This window comes from Protopterus annectens, chromosome 1.part1 (assembly GCF_019279795.1).
Source record: "Protopterus annectens isolate FY-2018-M chromosome 1.part1, PAN1.0, whole genome shotgun sequence".
Classification (NCBI taxonomy): domain Eukaryota; kingdom Metazoa; phylum Chordata; order Ceratodontiformes; family Protopteridae; genus Protopterus; species Protopterus annectens.
In genome coordinates this window covers 531,091,999-531,112,259 of record NC_056726.1, presented here as the reverse complement: position 1 = coordinate 531,112,259, position 20,261 = coordinate 531,091,999, and the positions used below count along the sequence as shown (strand labels likewise).

Below are 20,261 nucleotides of genomic sequence, written 5' to 3'. Positions count from 1 at the left end.
AAGATCACACTCCACCAGGGCTGCATCTACTTCTACAGCCTTAGTCAGAGGAGACCCTACCAGGGACATCCTAGAAGCTGCTACCTGGAGCTCCATACGTACCTTCACCAAGCATTACCACATGCCTATTTTTTCTAAATCCAGAGCCGGTTTTGCCACTGCAGTCTTGCAGGGCTTAATATCTGGCCCTAATGCTCTCTAACTTCCTCCTCCCTTCCGTAGCTTTGGGAATCTACCCAAATGTGATGACTGCAAAAGTGAAACGTGAAGAACATAATACAGTTGTGTACACCTACTATAAATGTAAATGTTCTTGTGTATTCACTGTTGCAGTCCTGGTTACCCTCCCCTCCAGCCCCCTGACTTCTCTTGGCTCTACTTTTCCTTCTTGTTTGGTGTATTTAACCTTTCTGGTGTATTTGCTCTTTGATGGAGGTGTACCATAACATATAATTGCTTCCCTTTGTGGGGGCACCTGACATCTGGGGCAAGAAAAACTGATGTAATGGCGTCGGCTGCATGTTTTATTCCCCTGACGACCTGACATCATGGAAGAAGGGACAGCATCCAACGCAGGAATCCAAAACTCTGGTATTCAGGCCGGCTGAGGGCTACCTGCAAGCAGATAACCCAAATGTAATGACTGCAACAGTGAGTAACACTCTAACATCTACGTTTATGGTAAGTGTACACAACTGTACTTTCTGGAGTCTCTCACACTGGATACAGACTTTTGTGAAGGGGGAGGCTTTCTACAGTCTTCTGCTGAAAACTCCAAATTTGGTTAAACCGTAAAACAATATGGCAAAGGAGTACTTGTACCATTGACCCCCTTCCCTGATGAGGTTCTTTTTAAGGCCTTAGTATGCGCCTCCACTGCCCCTTCGGTGATCCAACCTGCTGACTTCACGATGGAAGTGGTGGCAGAGTGGGCATTGCCAAAAGTATCCTTAGGAAGATGGATAATTCTTCACTCACTTAAAGACAGATGACACTGGACCAAAGGCCCTATGGTAGAATCCACTGTTATGGTATTGGCCACTAAGAGGAAATTGTCCAGTGACAGTCTAGCAGTCCATCCTTCTAACAAGGAGCGTAAAACAATGGACTTCATGTGGAAATGGTTTTGCACTTCAGGCACATTCACCCTCTGAGCGTAAAGCTACCTCACTGATATAACCAGATTCCAGAGAGACCTAGTTAAATAGATGCTAGAGTCTTTGAGAAAGCCTGCCACTTCTGACACATTCAAGCAACTCAAGCCTCAAGTGGCTATTATGCTGACGATTTCTAATCTCTCCAGGATCAGTTAGGGAAACGGGCATTGGCATAATAATGAGGTGCCATGTTCACAGTGTTTTTTGTTAACTGCAAGGCATCCTGTGTTGTTTTATGATGGGTCCTCCCTTTTAGGGCCTAAAGTCAGACAAACTTTTGAAGAGTGAGGAAGAGGGACAAAAATGTCTGCTGTAGGAGAGCACTTTGAGACCCCCCCCCCTCTCCGAGATCTTTTTTTGTAACCAGGAGGGGTTTAAAGTTTTCTGGTTTAAAAAATCTCAGCTCTTTCCATTTCACTTCTCTTCAGATATGGACAACTTTAGCATGGGAGGCCCCTTTATGGATTTCGTTGCTGTAGCAGAGAGGGGTTCTGCAAAACTACGACTTCAGAAGTCCTTCCATTTGAAAAGCAGTCTCTGCATCCTTGAAGGGCTGCTCCTCTCTGAAGGCAGTCTGGGGGCAAACTGTGCTGTCACCTAGACTTATTGTTGGCCATTACATGGGACAACTGGATGAGGAGCTATGAGATTCCCTTCTCAAAAAAAAAAAAAAAAAAAAAAAAAACTGTTGCCCCTGACCCCCCCCCCGATGTGCCACCCTGGTGGAAGAGGTCAGCTTCAAAAAAGGTTGTGCACCTTCTCCAAAAGAAAGAGCCATCCAAGAAGGCCCTACCAGATCAGCCCCAGCAAACCAGAGGGGTCCTGAGTCCATTCCAGATTCTTTTTATTTCCCAGAAAGGGGCGGAGTTATGACATGATCTTATTGTCTATTCTTGGAGGCCATGACAGTATGATAGTAGGCAACATCTTTATAGTGCTTTATAGTAACAACACGCATTCCGAGATTAGCCAGCTATCTAGCAAACAAGCTTAGCAGATGCATACTGGCCCAGTGTTCATATAACAAGTGATCCCGCAAAACCATCACTAGCATAAATGATATTGCTGCAAATGTCTTGCATCCCCAACCAACACCAAGTGCAATAGTGACTTTGCCCTCATTTCTCTACAAGGGTAGACACCAAGAGGCAGTCTAGTCTGTCAGTAACCTCCTGGACTACTGTATGGCTTTCTGCCATTATTGCTAATGACAGCGTTTCTGCATAAAGCATCCCTCTTCAAGGCTTCTGTTGACATCATGGCCACCTTTTAGCCAAGATAATTTTTTTTTTTTTTTGCTTGTTTACTCATTATGGCCTCATTTCAAGAAGCAGCCTTATCTTCTAGGTACCCAAGTGGATTTTGTATCCCAGCTGAGTCTGTCAGACATTCCTTCCGTCAAGCTGATCACATGGTTTCTCGAATTATGGTGGTGGTCAGGGGTCCAGCTTACACTTTTTCAGAGTGATCCAAGTTTTTCCTCTTAACAGAGAAAGTCTCTTAATTCTAAAAGAGCAAATAGGGAAAAATCATTTTGGGTATTCCTTCAGGGATTAGATCTCTTCTCTGTTTTGCTCCATATCCTTCAGTGTTTAGGTTTTATCTTAACTCTTCACCTGTCTTTGCTGCCATCTCTAATTTCTACCAGAGTTTCCATTTTTCGTTTCTGGCAGTGCAGAACGTTTGCAAGGGCTTACTTAATGTAATTTTTCTCTTGGCTCCCATTAAGAGCCCCATCCTTTCATGCAACCTCAGTTTCATATTGGGAGTATTAACTTTTTTTTTTCTTTTTTGTCACCTTCCTTATCCATCTTGAAGTGCTTATCCTGGAAGACTCTAAAGTTCATCGTGTTTCACTGTTGCAGTCATCACTGTAGGGTTCTTTCTGCCGGCAGGCAGCCCTCGGTCATCCAGAATCTCAAAGTCTGGGTCCAGCGTCAGCTGTTCAGTCATGCTCCCTGACGTCAGAGTGCCAGGAGTACAAAGCTGCCATCCGACGCCATGTTGCCCAGTCTTTCTTGCCGTGCGGTGGAAGCGGTTCGCAAGTGCCGGTCGGCTGACTCCTGATATTTTTTCGTGCTTCATTCCGAAGACTTACTTCTTCTCAAAGCTAAGTACCCCATTGGGGAAACTTTTTTTCTTGCTCCAGTCCGATGTCAGAAAAAGTTAATAATTGTATTTCTTGTGGGAAGCAAATACCTCATAAGGATTTCCACTCTTACTGTATTCCTTGTTTAGGCCCTGACCACGATGTAGCTAGTTGTCGGTTTTGTGCTAGATTTAACCAACGTACTAATAAGCGGAGGTACGGTTTTGCTTTTCACTACTTTGGCAGGCGATTTAATTATAATATGTCGTCAGACACGCTTCCGACTACCGGAGTTCACAAATGACGCAAGGATTAAGGACAGGCCTCCGAGGTCCAAATCAGATGATGGTTTACAAGCAGAGCCAGTAACAGGTTCGGCCGTCGTCAGCGAGGCATTTTCGCAGCCCCTGTCGTTGGCCATTTCAGAACCGATTGCCGAAACGGACTCCCACGAGGAGCCAACTAGGCCTTTGAGTACTCCAGCTGCAGGACCTTCGGACAATGCTCCTTCAGATGGTTCCGGAGCCGCTGTGCAGGTACCGGCTTCCGAGGGGGTTTTCAGGCCTACACAGCTTCTGATAAAGGCAAAGCCAAAGACAAAGGCGAAGACTCCTTCGAAATCAAAGACTCCAGCCCAGGCCTCTTCTGATCCGGGACCCAAATCTCACAAACAGCTGCTTAAAATGGTGGAGAACTTACTAACCATGATTAGGGGTTCACATCCCCCTCCAGACAAAAGGTCAAGGCAAGAATTGGATTATGAATCCTCTGATCAGGCATCTATTTCTTCAGTGTCTTCCTCTGAACAGGAATATACTTTCCCTCCTTATGAGGATTTTGATGCTGAGGAATCCATTCCATCAGCTTCTCCCCCTGAGAATTTTTCTTTTGGGGAAACTTTACATGACATGAGGGAACATTTTTACTAGGAAGGACAGGAGTACTCTGAATCTAAGAGAAGGCTTAGGGATTTCCTTCTTCTTCCCCAACACAGACCCCTGGCTATTCCTCCTATTTTGGATATTGTGGATGATGTCTTTTCTGAGGCTAATTTAACTCCTGACTCCTTTCCTCCAGCCCCTGCTAAGCCTGACAGATATTACAGGGTCCCTGACTCCCACCAGTTCCTTTACAAAAATCCTGCTGCTGATCCAGAAACCATTTCTCAGGGCCCTAAGGGTGTTAAGGCCGCCTCTTTTAAAAACCCTATTCCGTCAGATAAGGATTCTAGAGCTTTAGAGAGATGGGGCAAAAAAGTGTACACTTCTGCTACTTTATCCATTAGGGCTTTAAATTGTCAATTTCATATGCTAAAATGTCAGCAATTTCTGCTGTCTGTTATGAAACAAAAGCTAGGTACCATTTCTGCATGTGCAGATAATAAGGAATTACACGATTTGATGCATGCTACTGAGCAAGTGGGGAAGCATGGCTTACACTGTGGTTTTGATGCCTTGGAGGCTTCATGCAGGGCAGCTGCCACTGGCACAGTCATTAGAAGGCATGATTGGCTAAAGGAACAAAATTTACCTGATCAAGTGAAAGCAAAGTTACTGGATGCTCCTGTTCAGCATAATGTTTTGTTTGGGTCTAAGGCTGAAGAGTTGATAAAGAAAATGGAGGACAAGGTAAAATCCATGCAAACTGTTAAGGATTTCTTACAAGTTCAGCCCCCAAGATTTAGCAGAAATTGACCAACAAAAAATTGGTCCTTTCCCAGCTCAGACAGGCCTCAGAGGGGTAGATATAGGCGCTCCAGAGGGAGGGCCGAAGCACAGACCTCTTACAGACCTAGACAGTGGAGTGCTTCCACCCCCAGGGGTGGAGAGGACAGACCTCAATCTTATAGAAAACAGGCTCAATGACTCCCCCTGCATGGCTCCAGGAACGTCTCTCCTGGAAGTCCCTCTAGGAGGAAGACGCTCTATTTTTCAACAAAATTGGACTTGCATAACCCAAGACAAGTGGGTTCTGGATGTAGTTTCAAGAGGTTACAAATTCCACTTTCGTACCTTGCCAAGACCAAACGGATGGCCAGACCTACCAAAACACCAATGGGCAGAGTCATTAAACCAGGTGGGATCCCCTCATGGCTATGAGGGCCATAGAACTGGTACCACAATCAGAGACGGGGCAAGGCTTTTACTCAAGGCTCTTTCTAGTTCCCAGAAAACAAAATTCATGGAGACCCATCCTGGATCTGTCCGTCTTAAATACTTTCCTGGAGATACCAAAGTTCAAGATGCTTACTCTGCAGCAGCTCCTGCCAATGTTGAGCAAAAATGCATGGATGGTGACATTGGATTTAAAGGAGGCTTACCTGCACATCCCTATCAGACAGGAGTGCAGAAAATACCTCAGGTTCAAGGCCGGCTTGAAACATTACGAATTCTCTGCGCTGCCCTTTGGCTTGTCTACTGCGCCCAGGGTCTTCACCAAGTGCCTGGCACCAGTAGTTGCTTATTGCAGACTCAAGGGAATTCAAATTTACCCTTATCTGGACGACTGCCTTATTCAAGCAGACAGCAAGGATGTCTTAGTCCAGCACCTGGAATTTGTTCAAAATCTACTCAAGTACCTGGGATTCACTGTGAACATAAAAAAGTCAAATTTGACACCCACACAACCGATAACTTTTCTGGGTGCTCTTCTAAACACAACAACCCAGATGGCATTCCTGACATCCGAAAAACAACTACAGCTGTTTCCAACTTTCCAAACCTTGGCATTAATGTCTCTGCTAACTGCAAGGAAATTCCTGCAGGCTTTGGGTTACATGGCCTCCTGCATCCTTCTCTTACCATATGCAAGACTACATATGAGAAAAATACAATGGTACCTAACAAGTGTGTGGTCCCAGCATTGCCACAGTCTAGACACACAGATTGCTGTCTTGCCTTGCCTACAAAAGGAATACCATTGGTGGACCATGGCATGTCTTCACAACAAAGGGAAAGCCTTCAGTCTGCCTCCAGCTAGCCAAGTGTTAACCACAGACGCCTTGGATTACGCATGGGGAGCCCACTTGCAGGGGAAAGGCCTGCAAGGTTTTTGGACAGAGGATCAGAAGCACCTACATATCAATTTAAAAGAAATGTTAGCTGTACAGAATGCCCTCTTGGCTTTCCGGGATCTTCTACAGCCAGGACCACTACTGATACGGACAGACAACACCACAGTTATGTGGTACATAAACAAGCAAGGGGGTTCACACTCCTACCTTCTTTGCAGACTAGCCATGACCCTATGGAACACATCTCTAGCTTACAAAGTGGATCTACAAGCTCAGATCCTGCCAGGGAAACCAAATATTCTGGCAGACAGCCTGAGCAGGGACTAGCCATGACCCTATGGAACACATCTCTAGCTTACAAAGTGGATCTACAAGCGCAGATCCTGCCAGGGAAACCAAATATTCTGGCAGACAGCCTGAGCAGGAATCTGTCAGACCCACACGAGTGGATGCTAGACACCCAAATATTCAAGATGATTACAGAAGCCTGGGGCTGCCCGGACATAGATCTATTTGCATCCCCCCTCAACCACCAGTTACAGATTTTTTGCACAAGGACATTTCACAAACTAGCATGGAAAGTGGATGCTCTCTCATTCAGTTGGAGGAACCTCTCTGGGTATGCCTTTCCTCCACTACCTCTTCTTCCACGGGTGTTATTAAAGATCAAGCAGGACAAACCCAAGATCTTACTAGCCCCAAATTGGCCTCGTCAATTTTTGTACTCAACGTTGATTAGTCTATCCCATGAGCCTTTTTGGATTCTACCTCAGATTCCAAATCTTTTGTCCCAACACCAGGACCAAGTTCTGCACTCTCATATCAAAACTCTCAGCCTGGCAGCCTGGCGTCTTCAGGGTCTATGATTAATCCTACCCTTCCCAAACAGGTCATGGATGTCATCTTAGAAGCCAGATGGCCTAGCACTAGAAAATCTTATGCAGGTAAATGGAAGAGATTTTGCACCTGGATGTATGCTCAGGATTTGGATCCCCTCATTCCTAATATCCCATTGATTTTACATTACCTGACAGACATGCTACATAAGGGTTTATCCTTCTCCTCCATAAAAATACATGCCTCAGCTCTCTCTACACATTACAGTACAGATCCTCCAATCTTTTCGCATCCACTTCTGAAACAATATCTCAGAGGAACAAAGAATTTAAGGCCCCCTAGGACACCACCCATACCTGCCTGGGACCTCAACTATCTGATATTAAGTATTTATCATGGAAGACAGCTATATCCTACTGGCTTTGACTTCAGCCAGGAGAGTCTCGGAGTTGCAAGCACTTATGGTTGTAGAACCTTATATTATTTTTCATCAAGATAGGTTGTCTTTAAGGACTAATCCTACTTTCATGCCTAAAGTGGTTTCCAAAGTGGCTTTAAATCAAACTATTCACCTGCCAACTTTTTTCACTAATCCACAAAATAAGGGGGAAAGGATCTTGCATTCCTTGGATGTACACAGACAACTTCGTTTTTACCTGGACAGAACCAAGGATATCAGGAAAACAGAGCAACTGTTTATTTCTTATGCAACAAATTCCCAAGGCAAAGCTATTTCAAAACAGACCATTTCTATATGGATTGCTCATGGAATCAGATTTTGTTACTCTCATCATGGAAAGCAAATCCCAGGAAAAATTAGGACTCTCTACCAGAGCTGCTGCTACTTCAGCTGCCTTTCTCAGGGTAGTACCTACCAAAGACATTTTGGAAGCTGCAACTTTGAGTTCAGTGCATACTTTCTCTAAGCTCTATAATCTCCCTCTTTACTCTAAGTCCAGGGCAGGCTTTGCTTCTGCAGTCTTGCAGGGTTTTCTAGCCGTCCCTTCTACTCTCTAACCACCACCCTTTATCTCAGCTTTGGGATTCAACCCTACAGTGATGACTGCAACAGTGAAACACGATGAACATAGTATAGTTGTGTACACTTACCATAAATGTAGATGTTAGAGTGTCTTCACTGTTGCAGTCTGGGTTACCCACCCTCCAGTCCCCTCTTATATTTTCATTAGTGTGGTTTCCTACTTCACCCTTGTGAGGTGTATTTGCTACAGGGTATGGGGTTTGTTGTATGTTACATTTTTGTTTTACTATTAGCCTTCACTTTTGGGCACCTGACATCTGGAGCAAGAAAAACTGGAGAACATGGCGTCGGCTGGCATCTTTGTACTCCTGGCGCTCTGACGTCAGGGAACATGACTGAGCAGCCGACGCCGGACCCAGACTTTTGGATTCTGGCCGACCGAGGGCTGCCTGCTGGCAGGAAGAGCCCTACAGTGATGACTGCAACAGTGAAGACACTCTAACATCTTCATTTATGGTAAGTGTACACAACTGTACTTTTTTGGTATTGATTTACCTCTGCCAGACAGGTGTCGGAGTTGCGTGATCCGTCTTCTAAACCGCCACACTTACTGTTCCATAATGATGGGATTTCCATGAGGAATTATCTGTCCTTCTTGCCAAAGGATGGCTTGGAATTCTCCAAATCATTCCTCCATCTTTTTTACATACATGAAATATTTGATCTGAAGTGGGCAGACTTCATTTGTCTGCAACCTGTGGGATTATGATCCGATATCGGATCCGAGCCGGCAATTCATAAGCTTTAGGTTCTGAGCTCCTAGCTCCTCCCTTTACCCATAATCCCCTGCTAAGCCCTGACTGACCTCAGATTTCGTTTGCCGCTTTCAATAGCTGACAGGAATTTCGAGCTCCATAGCGAAAGGAAATTGGTGACATCTTTTTTGCTTATATTTTTTCTTATTTAGTTAGTGTGTTTGTTTAGGCTTTCCTCCCTTCCTTAGTTAACCTTCTCGGGTGTTCCTTTAGTGTGTGTTTGTTGTGTGTGTGTGTTTTTTTTAGGGCCTGTTAGGGCGTAGCTATGTCTGAAGTTCCCAAGGCTATATTTTCTAAATGTACCGAGTGTGGCCATAAGCTTTCCCCGGCTGATGGCCACACTCAGTGCGTTAGATGCCTGGGGGTTGAACACCTGTCATCTGGTTGTACCATTAGTGGCAGGGTTCAACCACCGGGCTTTAAGGGAGCGGAGGTCGAAGTTGGTTCTGGCGGGACTTCTCCCTCCGGAATCGGCTTCGGCCTCGGCCCCTGCTATCCTCCCTACTCAACCAGTGGCTACTTCGGTCTCCCTTCCTCCGGCAGGGACTCAGTCTCCCGCTAAGAAACCGGAGGATAGAGAGACCAGGAGGGAAAAGGAGAGGCACAGAGAGGGGCACCATAAGCGGCGGGCTGAGGCCTCTGTCTTGGCCCCGCCGCCTAAGCGTGCTTCCCCTCTGGCTTCTAAATCTCCTCCTCCTCGGCTCCGATCCCCTCTGTTCTCTCCCGGACCCGAGGAGGTGGAGACTAGACCTTCGTCGAGGCGACACTCTAGATCCGCCTCGGTGGCCTCGTCCAGGTCAACTTTTTCTATGTCGGACGCTGATATGGACCGGATGATGAGGCGATTCATCCAGGCCCAGATGCAGATGGGATTGCTCCTGGCCCCCCCCATCCGGGAAGGGCTTCGACCCCTTTTTTCGCCCCCCATAGCTCCTTCTCCGACCCGACTCCCGGGTTCGGAGCTTTCGGTGCCGGGCAGTGTTGGACCTGGGGGTGGGTCAGATCCGACTGGTCGGCGCACCTCTGATCCGATCCCTCCCTTGAGTGCTTCGGGTACTTCGGACCCGACCTCTCGGAGCCGTGGGCCTAGCCTCGGATCCGAGGGAGCCGGTGTCTCTTCGACTCCATCTAGGTCGGAGCGCACCGGTCTCTCGGATCCGACGGTCTCTGCTCCGGTTCTGATCCCTTCGTCGGATCCAAGTGGGGGTCGGCTCTCTGGTCTTAGAGAAGTCGGCTTCCCCTTGGCCTTCGTTGTGGAGAGGGTTCTGTCGAGGACATCCGGACCCCCGGTCCCTGTCTTGGCTCCATCCCGCACTCCCTCGCAGCTGGGTCAGGCTGCCATCAGCCGGTCTCAGGGACAGCCCGCCTCAATGTCCCAAGTGGTTCCTTTGGAACAACTGGTTGCTGGCGAGGACTCCTCGGATAGTCCCCCCGAGGAAGTGCCTCGTAAGCATAAGTGTAAGAGGAGGCACGTGGACTCCCCCAAGTCTATTACTGAAGACACGGACTTGGAGGAAGGGGAGGGCTCCCCAAGATCACCCCCAGAAGATGTCTCCTTTGGAGACGTTATGGAAATGTTAAGGATCGGGGGGGGGGGTGGTCTGGCCCCAAGGCCTCCTCGGATGAGTCTGTGTTCTTGGAGGCATTTGAGGCGGGCCCGTCTACCTCTTGGGTGTCCCCTCCTGCCGACCCTCTGGTGGACCTTATTGCCACCAGAGCGTGGAAGGACCCGGACACCGTAGAGCCTGTTCCCAAACGTCCGGACCGGATTCTTAGTCCCCCATCGGACCGTACACATTGGAGTAAGGGAACCCCAGTAGATGCCATGCTGATGGCTGCAGCCGCAAAGAGGGAATTGGATCAGGAGAGTCCCTGTATGCATCCCCCAAGCAAGGAATCCCGCTCGATGAATTGCATTGGGAAGCGAGTCTTTAGTTCAGCAACCTTCTCCCTGAGGGCGCTGAACTATATGGCACACGTGATCAGGATGCAGCGAGACCTGATTAAGGAATACGCTGCATCTCCCCCGGAGTCCATATCGGCGGAAGACAAGCAAGTGTACTCCACCCGTATGGCCACTCTCAGAGCAGTGTCTACTACTTCTATGCGGCTCGTATCTCACGCAACAGAGGGAGCCGCTAGCGCTAGCGGATCGGGCCTTGTTATGAGACACCAGGCCTGGCTCCGGCACTGTGACTTTGCGGAGCCCTTCAAAGCGACCTTCGCGAATGCCCCCTTCGATGGTTCTGCCCTTTTTGGCAAAACGGTTCGCGAAACACTTGTCCAGAGCGAAAAGGACGGGAAGACGCTGTCTGCAGTCTGATTCCGCTTCTCAGCTCCCTAGAGGTCCTTCTCGAAGAACCAAAAGGGACAGAAGAAGATGTGGTTCCAGAAATCGCAGCAATCCCAACCTGCTCCGGACAACCAGTCCTTCCGTGGCAGAGGAAGACAGGGAGTTCGCCGTCCTAGAGGCAGAGGGGCTCCTAGGAACTTTGGGTCCACAGAACCTTTCTCTGACAGACCCACGCAGCACCCCTGAGGGGTTACCCGGCTGCTCCTCTCTGGAGGCAGTCGGGGGGCGTTTTTTGAGGCACCTGACATCATGGGAGTCAATCACGTCAGACCGTTGGGTGCTTCGGGTGATATCCAGAGGCTATTCAATCTCCCTTCACAGGATTCCCAGATCCAAAAACCTCCCTGATGTACCACCCGATCAACGGGAGGTAGCAGCTGTGGAAATTGCACAGCTGCTAACAAAAAGAGCCATCCAACACGTCCCCCGAGATCAGACCGGATCAGGGTTTTACTCCAGGTTCTTCTTGGTGCCAAAAAAGACGGGGGACTTAAGACCGATCCTAGACCTGTCACAACTGAACCTGTCTGTAACCAAAAAAAATTCTGGATGGTCACCTTACAATCTATCCTCCCCCTTTTGCGGGAGAACGATTGGATGTGCTCTATAGACCTCAAGGACGCGTACTACCACATTCTAATGGACAGACGGTCCAGGAGGTTCCTTCGCTTCCGGCTGGAAGCCAGTCACTACCAGTTCAGGGTCCTTCCCTTTAGTCTCACCTCTGCCCCCAGGGTGTTTACCAAGGTACTTGCAGTGATAGCGGCCCACCTGAGACTCCAGGGAATGCAGGTGTTTCCATACCTGGACGACTGGCTCCTTACAGCGTCATCAAGGCATCTTCTGTGCTCAGCCAGGGACTATTTCCTTCATATAGCCCCTCGGCTGGGCATCACCATAAACCGAGAAAAATCTTCCCTGGCCCCCACACAGCTTATAGATTTTATAGGAGGAAGATTGGACACAAGAAACATGCGGGCATTCCTCACTCTAGATCGACTGTCCAACCTGAGGTGTCATATCACGGCCATCTTAGAACCTTCTCCGACTGCAGCTATGGTCCTGAGGGCCCTAGGTTCAATGGCGGCAGCCATCCCACTCCTCCTCCACGCTTGACTACACATGAGGATCCTTCAATGGACCCTCCAGGTCCAATGGTCCCTGCTTTACCTTCCTCTTAACAGCCCGATAGCCATCAGCAGAGCATGCAAGAGCTCCCTGTTCTGGTGGCTCCAGTCGACGGACCTCCTGACAGGGAGACCCTTCTGTACTGCATTCCCCCTAGCCACAGTGACCACGGACGCTTCTCGCCTCGGGTGGGGGGGCATTCAGCGGGCAGGATTGTCCAAGGCACGTGGAACAGTTCAGAGACCTCCCTGCATATAAATGTTCTGGAAATGAGGGCAGTGCTATTAGCGTTGCAAGCACTACACAGCCTTCTTCCTGTAGGAACTATTGCTATCCAGACAGATAACATGTCGGTAGTCTGGTACATCAACAAACAGGGGGGAACCAGGTCCTACCCCCTTTGTCAAGAGGCCATGAGAGTATGGGAATGGGCAATCTCCACCAACCGCTTTCTTGTGGCAAAGCACATTCCAGGAAGGTCCAACATTCTAGCGGACAAGCTGTCGCACCATTCTTTCCCCTCACGAATGGTCTCTCAATTCTCTAGTAGCGAAGCAGATTTTTGCCACCTGGGGGCAACCCTGTTGCGATCTTTTTGCTTCTCCCTCAAACGCCAAATGCGACAGTTTCTTCGCTCTACTTCCCCCATTCGGGGAATCCCCGAGAGACACCCTGGTGCATACTTGGCCTCCCGGTCTCCTATACGCTTATCCTCCTCTTCCTCTAATGCAAAAACTATTACAGAAAGCCAGCAGTTTGGGGAGCAGAATGATTCTCATTGTCCCATTCTGGCCTCGTCAACCATGGTTCCCTTATGTATGGTCTCACCGAGTGAATCCGCCCTGGATTCTAGATCCAATTCTGGATCTTATTTCCCATCCTCAGGGGCTTCCAATCCCGAACCTTCACACTCTGAAATTGACAGCTTGGCTGCTCCGGTTCCATCCCTAATCAGGACTCCCAGTATCTCTTCACCAGTGATAGCCATCATAGTGGCTGCCCATAAACCTTCTACTAGGAAGGTTTATTGAAGCAAATGGAAGTGGTTCTCTATTTGGGCGGAACATAAAAATCTTGATCCCTTTTCCGCGCCGCTCTCTGCGGTACTAGACTTCTTGACAGACCTTTTCCAACAAGGAGCAAGCTCTTCGACGGTAAAGGTACAGATGGCAGCCATTTCTCATTACCATGTGAGTCATGACTCGACACCTCTCATGGCTGCAAAAATTTGTAAAACCTTTCTTAAGGGTGCTTTCCTCTTAAGACCTCCTGTTAAGGAAGCCATACCACCTTGGGACTTATCTTTAGTGCTGCAGTCCCTAACCGCTCCTCCTTTTGAACCTGCAGCCTCTGTGGACTTGAAGTATCTTTCCTGGAAAACTGCTTTCTTGGTGGCCATTACGTCAGCTAGAAGAGTTTCAGAACTCCAAGCTCTGTGCGTCAAACCACCTTATCTCTCCTTTTTTCCTGATAGGGTCTCCCTCAGGACCAGTCCTTCCTTTCTTCCAAAGATTGCTTCCGAATCCAATATTAACCAATCCATTAATTTGCCAGTTTTCTTTCCCAAATATAAAAACAAAGGAGAATATAAACTGCATTCCTTAGATGTTCATAGACAACTGCGTTTCTACATTCAGAGAACAGCTGGTCATAGACAATCCGATCAACTGTTCGTCTCCTTTGCAAAATTCGCACTGGGTAAGGTAGTCTCTAAGGTCACCTTGTCATAGTGGATTTCTAATTGTATCTTGCAGGCTTATGACACCTCAGGAAGGCCAGCTCCTCAGAGAATTACAGCACATTCTACAAGAGCAGTATCTACTTCTGCTGCCTTTAAAGTACCATTAGATGATATTTGTGCAGCAGCCACTTGGACCTCATCTCATACTTTCATTTCACATTACAAAGTGGACGTTGTTTCCAGAGGGAGAGCATCCTTTGGCTCTGCAGTGCTCCGGAACATCCTTCCATGACGGCCGCCCAAGGTCCAGGTAGCTGGGGACTCTGTCCCACAGGCTGCAGACAAATGAAGTCTTCCTACTTCAGATTAAGAAGTTATGTACTCACCATAACGTTCCATCTGAGTAGGTGACTTCATTTGGATGCAACCATCCCCCCTACATCCCCCTGACCTTTCAAGGCGCTATTAGTCCTGGTTTACCCAGGATTCTGTTATACTGGTATTTACAGGGCAAACTCAATCTGAGGTCAGTCAGGGCTTAGCAGGGGATTATGGGTAAAGGGAGGAGCTAGGAGCTCGGATCCTAAAGCTTATGAATTGCCGGCTCGGATCCGATGTCGGATCCGAATCCCACAGGTTGCATCCAAATGAAGTCACCTACTCAGATGGAACGTTATGGTGAGTACATAACTTCTTATTACACTCCTTGTATGCTCACAAGCAACAATATTTTTACTTGGATGATACCAAGACAATTAGAAATGACGGCAACCAACTATTTATTTCTTATGCACCAACCAACTATTTATTTCTTATGCACCTTCCATGTTGGGATAGTAGGTTTCGAAAGTCTTCTTGTCCAAATGTATAGCTGTTTTATACCAGTCTAATAACAGAACCATGTTGGCAAAACCTAAAGGTCATTCCTCAAGATCCATCGCAACTTCTGTAGCCATCTTCAAGAATTCTTCAGTAGATGATATATTTGGCGCAGCAATATGGTCTGTGTTGCACAGCTTTGCCAAACATCGTAAATTGGATGTGATCTTTGGGTGTTCATCTTCCTTTGGGACTGCTAGTCTCAAGGATGTCTGTCCCAGGTCTGCCCCTTCTGTCAAAGTGAGTGGCTGAGATAATGTAAAATACAGAAGTTATGTAATTTTATCATGATGGTGAATCTTCATTATCCTAGTACATCCACTTTTAACAACCCACTTCCACCCCCCCCCCCTCCAAATTCTCATGTCTTTTCTAATGGTGGACAGACTCGGTAGACCTAACCTAAAGCCTGCCCCTGTATCATCACTGCACTCATCATGCCTAGAAGTCTGTATGTTAGTTAGTGCTACGTTAGAGGGTGGTTAATACTGAACTCCCTAGTCATTTGCTCATAAGAGTATAATTGTGTGGACTTAATTCTGTTGCAGCTTCTCTCTTTGGATTTTCTGTTATGGCGTATTGTGGTGCGAGTTTAATCTTAGTGAAGGGATCTTGAAAAGAAGCAAAGTCATTACAATGAACATACTTACTGTATAACAAAAAGTTAATTTATTTTAATGCTGTTTTTTTCCAGCATGCTTTTCACTTTCATTGCATTTCTCGATGGTTGAAGACTCGGCAAGTGTGTCCACTGGATAACAGAGAATGGGAATTCCAAAAGTATGTTGCTTTTTTCTGTTACTTCACTGCAGTTTAAACTTTGTAACATTGTCATCTTAGCTGCATCATTTTAGTGACTGAATTCAGTGAACTAATGACTTTGTCAAAGTGAAATTGTTAAAAGCTGAAGCTGCGGTGTCAGTGGTGATCTGCTTGCCAGATTTTAGTACCCAAATTTCCCTTAATGAGCATCCTGCGACATGTGTACTTTGACTTGAAAATTTTGGCTCTGATTGAAACAGATGCTTACTTTATTTGACATTTTCATGTAGTTTCATTAGAAATATGGACTTTGGTGTCATCTAAGGTGTTAACTTATTCCATGTGGTAGAGATTTCAGGTAATGGAAGTAGATTATTTCTGCCAGAATGACGCTTGATGACTTGGTATTGACCATTTTCCAGGGGCTGTCTTTTTGACAGAAAATTATTTTAATTGTTTGCTTTCTGCCAAAATAAATGTAAAGAATATAAACAGATCAGTTTAGACTAAAAAGAGTATTTTTATATATAATAAAGTCAGAACTTTGTTTTTGATAGTTGTTAATCTTAAACCACAAGTTGGCACTTTTTCAGCTGACTTTTCTACAGCTTTTGCAAATTATCGATTTCAAAAAAAATTCTGATCTGAATTTGACCCTACCTTCAAATGACATCCCTCTAACTGCTTCAGGATATTCTAACATTTTCAGGACAAAACATTTAAAGAGATTAATCTTGGACTGCACACACTACATGACCTGGTAACAGTTTGTGTAAAACAGAGCCTCAAACATATATAACAGAACAAGAAAAATATGCCTGTGTTGCTGTAATATTTAAAATGGTATTAGTCACTTTTTGAGTAAAGATAATTTAATTTGGGTTTTTATTTCATACAAGCTCACGAAATTTGATTGAGAATTATATACACGCATATATACGTGTATACACACACACACACAAAAACTTTTTTCCTTGTTTTTTTTTTTTTTTTTTTTTTCTTTTACTAGGTTAGTCCATTGATCAATACTGACGAATTTTAGGCTCAGCATGGATGAAATACAAAACATTTCACAAATGTTGCATGCATATCTGTATTTTTTTGAGTAGTTCAGACTAATTATATAGAAAAACTGTATATAGCCATTCTAGTGAGCAAGCAGAGAGTAATGGACATTCAAGCAGAGCATGATATAAAATATATGTTTATTAGTTTTTAAAGTATGATCTGATTTTGTCCACTTCATTCCATTAACTTGTGGGAATATGGTTCCAACACTCAAACGAACCAGCCGCCTTCTTTTAGCTCGACTTCAGCTCCTCCTCCCTACCCATAATGTCCCACTCCTCCACAATATGCTAGATCTTGTTTGCCATGCTTGGAGTTCGCATGGAGTTCCTTGGCCTGAGCTTCTCTGCGAGTTTTGTGAGTATTTTTTGGATTATTGTTTCTTTCCTACCCAGCTCTTTCTATTCCTCTAGTTTTTGGGTTTCTCTCCATTGGGTTTAAAAAAAAAAAAAAGTTTTCTTTTTTCTTCTGCCTTTTCTTTGCTTTTCTCTTGCCTCCTGGCCGATCGGAAGCCATTAGGCTTTAAGAAGTGCACTTCCTGTGGGCGGAAGATGCCCGTATCTGACGTATATGGGGAGTGCGTGTACTGTTTGGGGCCTCATCATTTGGATGCCCCCTGTGAGATTTGCAGGGCTTTTCATCTCCGGGCTGTGGTGGACAGGAGGAGTAAACTCATTTTAAAAGAATTAGTTCCTCCTTCCGCCACCTCGGGATACCTTCTACATCAGGGGCTCAACCCCCTTCAAAAAATCCCAGAGTGTCCCGGGAGTCCAGGCGACTGTCTCCTGTGTGGTCTTTCTCAGAACTAACTAGGAAGAAGACGAAGACTTCAGAGCTGACTCGCTGTACTCTGAGCTCATTGACCTCTACCTCTTCTCTACCCCGTTCGTCCTCTGTTGCTACAGGGGCTGGTTGGCATGGTGTCTGCTCCAGGGTCTTCCCTGCCTGTGCATACTAGGAGGTCTCCACCGCGTTCCCCATGGAGATCCTCAAACCCCCATCAACTACTTCATCTGGGTCTTCCCGAAGTTTGTCCTGTAAAGATGTTAAGCTCATGAGGCAATTTTTCCAGATACCGATACAGATGGGGCTTGTCTCCACTCTGCATCTGGATCCATGAGGCTTTCCCTGTTCTAATTGGTAGCTCTTTCTCTGATTCGACCCCTGGTTTCAGAGTTGTAGGTTTTGTTGGGTCCTGGTGCCGGGGTGTGGGAGCCGATGGAGATATCTTTGCCTCTGCCATGCTCTGCTCCAGCTGTTTCGGTTCCACGTGTGTCTTGGCGCTGTAGCATCAAGGTTGGTTCCGGGGGTTTGACCTTGACTCCAGAGCCGTCTCTCTTCCCCTTGGGGCCTCGGCCTTTGATAGCTTGGCTCTGACCCCCCCCCCCCCCCTGAAGCAGGAGGTCCATTCTGTCCGGGAGGTGTCTGCTCTGGAAAGACAGCTCCAGGTTGTTCAGAGTCCTCCTGTGTTCGAGGTTGTGGAGAGGGCCCTCTCCATTAATAGGAGATCCTCTGCACTTACCTCGACAGAACTTCCCTGCCTCATACTGGAACTGTGCCTGAGACCTCTGAGGTGTCACATAGACAGCCGGTCCCTGAAAGCCTCCACACTGTCACCTCATTGGATTACCAAGCTTCTTCCGACACCTCGTAGGAGTGTCCCCCTAAGGAGGTCCCTCAGAAGAGACCATGTAAAAGGAGGCATGTGGATTCCCCCTATGGAATCCCTCACTACAGATGCCAATTTCGAGGAAGGCGAAGGGTCTCCCAAATCACCATCTGATGAGATCTCCTTCAGAGACAACCTGAAGTCCTTTGCCAGAAGGGTTGACTGGTCTACCTAAAACCCTTCTGCAGAGAAATCAGTACTGTGGGAGGCTTTCTGGGCCAGCCCATCTACTACCTGGTTGTACCCCCTGGCTGACCTGCTCATCCAGGTGATGTTGCTGAGGGCCTGGCAGGAGACTGATACAATTGAACCTTTTCCAAAATGAGCCGAAAAAATTTTGAGTGTTCCGGCTGACAATGTTTTCTGGACTAAAGGAATCTCCATAGATGCAATGGTTGTGGAGGCAACCACCAAGAAGGAGCTGGCTCAGGAAAGCTCCTCAGTCCACCCCCCCCCCCCCCGAATAGAAAATCGTGGGCATTGGACAGATTTGGCAAAGAGTCTACATCTCATCTACCTTTGTGCTTCGGGCATTGAACTATTTGTAGCATTTTACCAGGCTACAAGGAATTTAGTCAAGGAGGGGAGGCAGACATTTGATAATATTAACAGAGCATTAATAATCCAGAGGGAAGCAGAATGTAAGAAAATACCACTGTTATTGATGCGTCTTGATGCAGAGAAAGCATTTGACAGATTAGACTGGAACTTCACGAGTAGGGCAATGGAAGCATTTGCTTTCCCTGATGCAATTATTAGGTTGATTAGGAGTATATATGGGGAATAGTAGGTGAAAATTAAAGTGAGTGGGGTCTTGTCTGATAACTTCTGCTTGAGTAGAGTAACCAGGCAGGGTTGTCAGCTTTCCCTGTATTGTTTGCATTATATTTAGAACCATTGGCAAAGAAACTAAGGGACTCAGAAATTCAAGGTTATAATTGGTATGGTAGTCAGTGTGACGCCACTGACCTGGCCCAGTGATCAAGGAGCCTTGATCCTCACCACTAACACCAGTGAGGGATGTGCACATTGGGAGGATGAACAGTACACACACAGTAAAGTACAATTTACCTTAAGAGCACACAGAGATCGCAGTCAGTTGGGGCTGGTTTCTCCCTCTTTCTTCAGATCCCCAATAAGACTCCCCTGTAGCACAGCCATAGGGTTAAAATCTTAGGTGAGTGGTCAAGCCAAAACCTCCAGCCCCCTCTCTGTCCAACCAGTGCTTTGTGTCCAAGCCCCAGAGGCAGAGGGGGTAACAACAACAGACGCCGCCCTAGGGGCAGAGGGGGTCCGCAGAACCAGGGTAGCAGGGAGTCTCTCTCTGACAAACCCTTCCAGCATCCCTGAGATGTTGCCCGATTGTCCACCTTCGGAGGCAGTCGGGGGAATATTGTCGCTGTACCCAAAAGCCTGGCTTTCCCTTACTCAAGACGAATGGGTACAGTTGATCATATCGGAGGGTTACAAAATTCCCTTTATCCAAACCCCACTTCAGCAAAAGGGAACCCTTCCAGACGTTCCACCCAGTCTAAGGGAACTAGCAGTACCAGAGATATCAAAACTGCTAGCAAAAAGAGCCATCCAGCCAGTCCCAGCAGACCAACTAGGATCCGGAATCTACTCAAGGTTCTTTTTGGTCCCGAAAAAGACAGGGGACTGGAGACCAATGTTAGATCTCAGCAAACTAAACAAGTTTGTAAAGAGAACAAGATTCCGGATGGTCACGCTACAGTCCATTCTACCCTTTCTGGGCAAGGACAATTGGATGTGCTCCGTGGACCTTCAGGATTCGTACTATCGCATCAAAATTCACAGGTGCTCCAGA

The 20,261-nt window shown here is 46.8% G+C and overlaps 1 protein-coding gene across 1 annotated transcript in view; it reads left to right on the top strand.

The window, feature by feature from the left end:
- Positions 1-20,261, top strand: part of RBX1 (ring-box 1) — a 370,179-nt gene that overhangs the window by 271,218 nt on the left and 78,700 nt on the right. Inside the window, exon 4 of the mRNA XM_044076508.1 lies at positions 15,629-15,714. Within this exon, the coding sequence (XP_043932443.1) occupies positions 15,629-15,714 (86 nt within the window). The remainder of the gene's footprint in view (positions 1-15,628; positions 15,715-20,261) is intronic.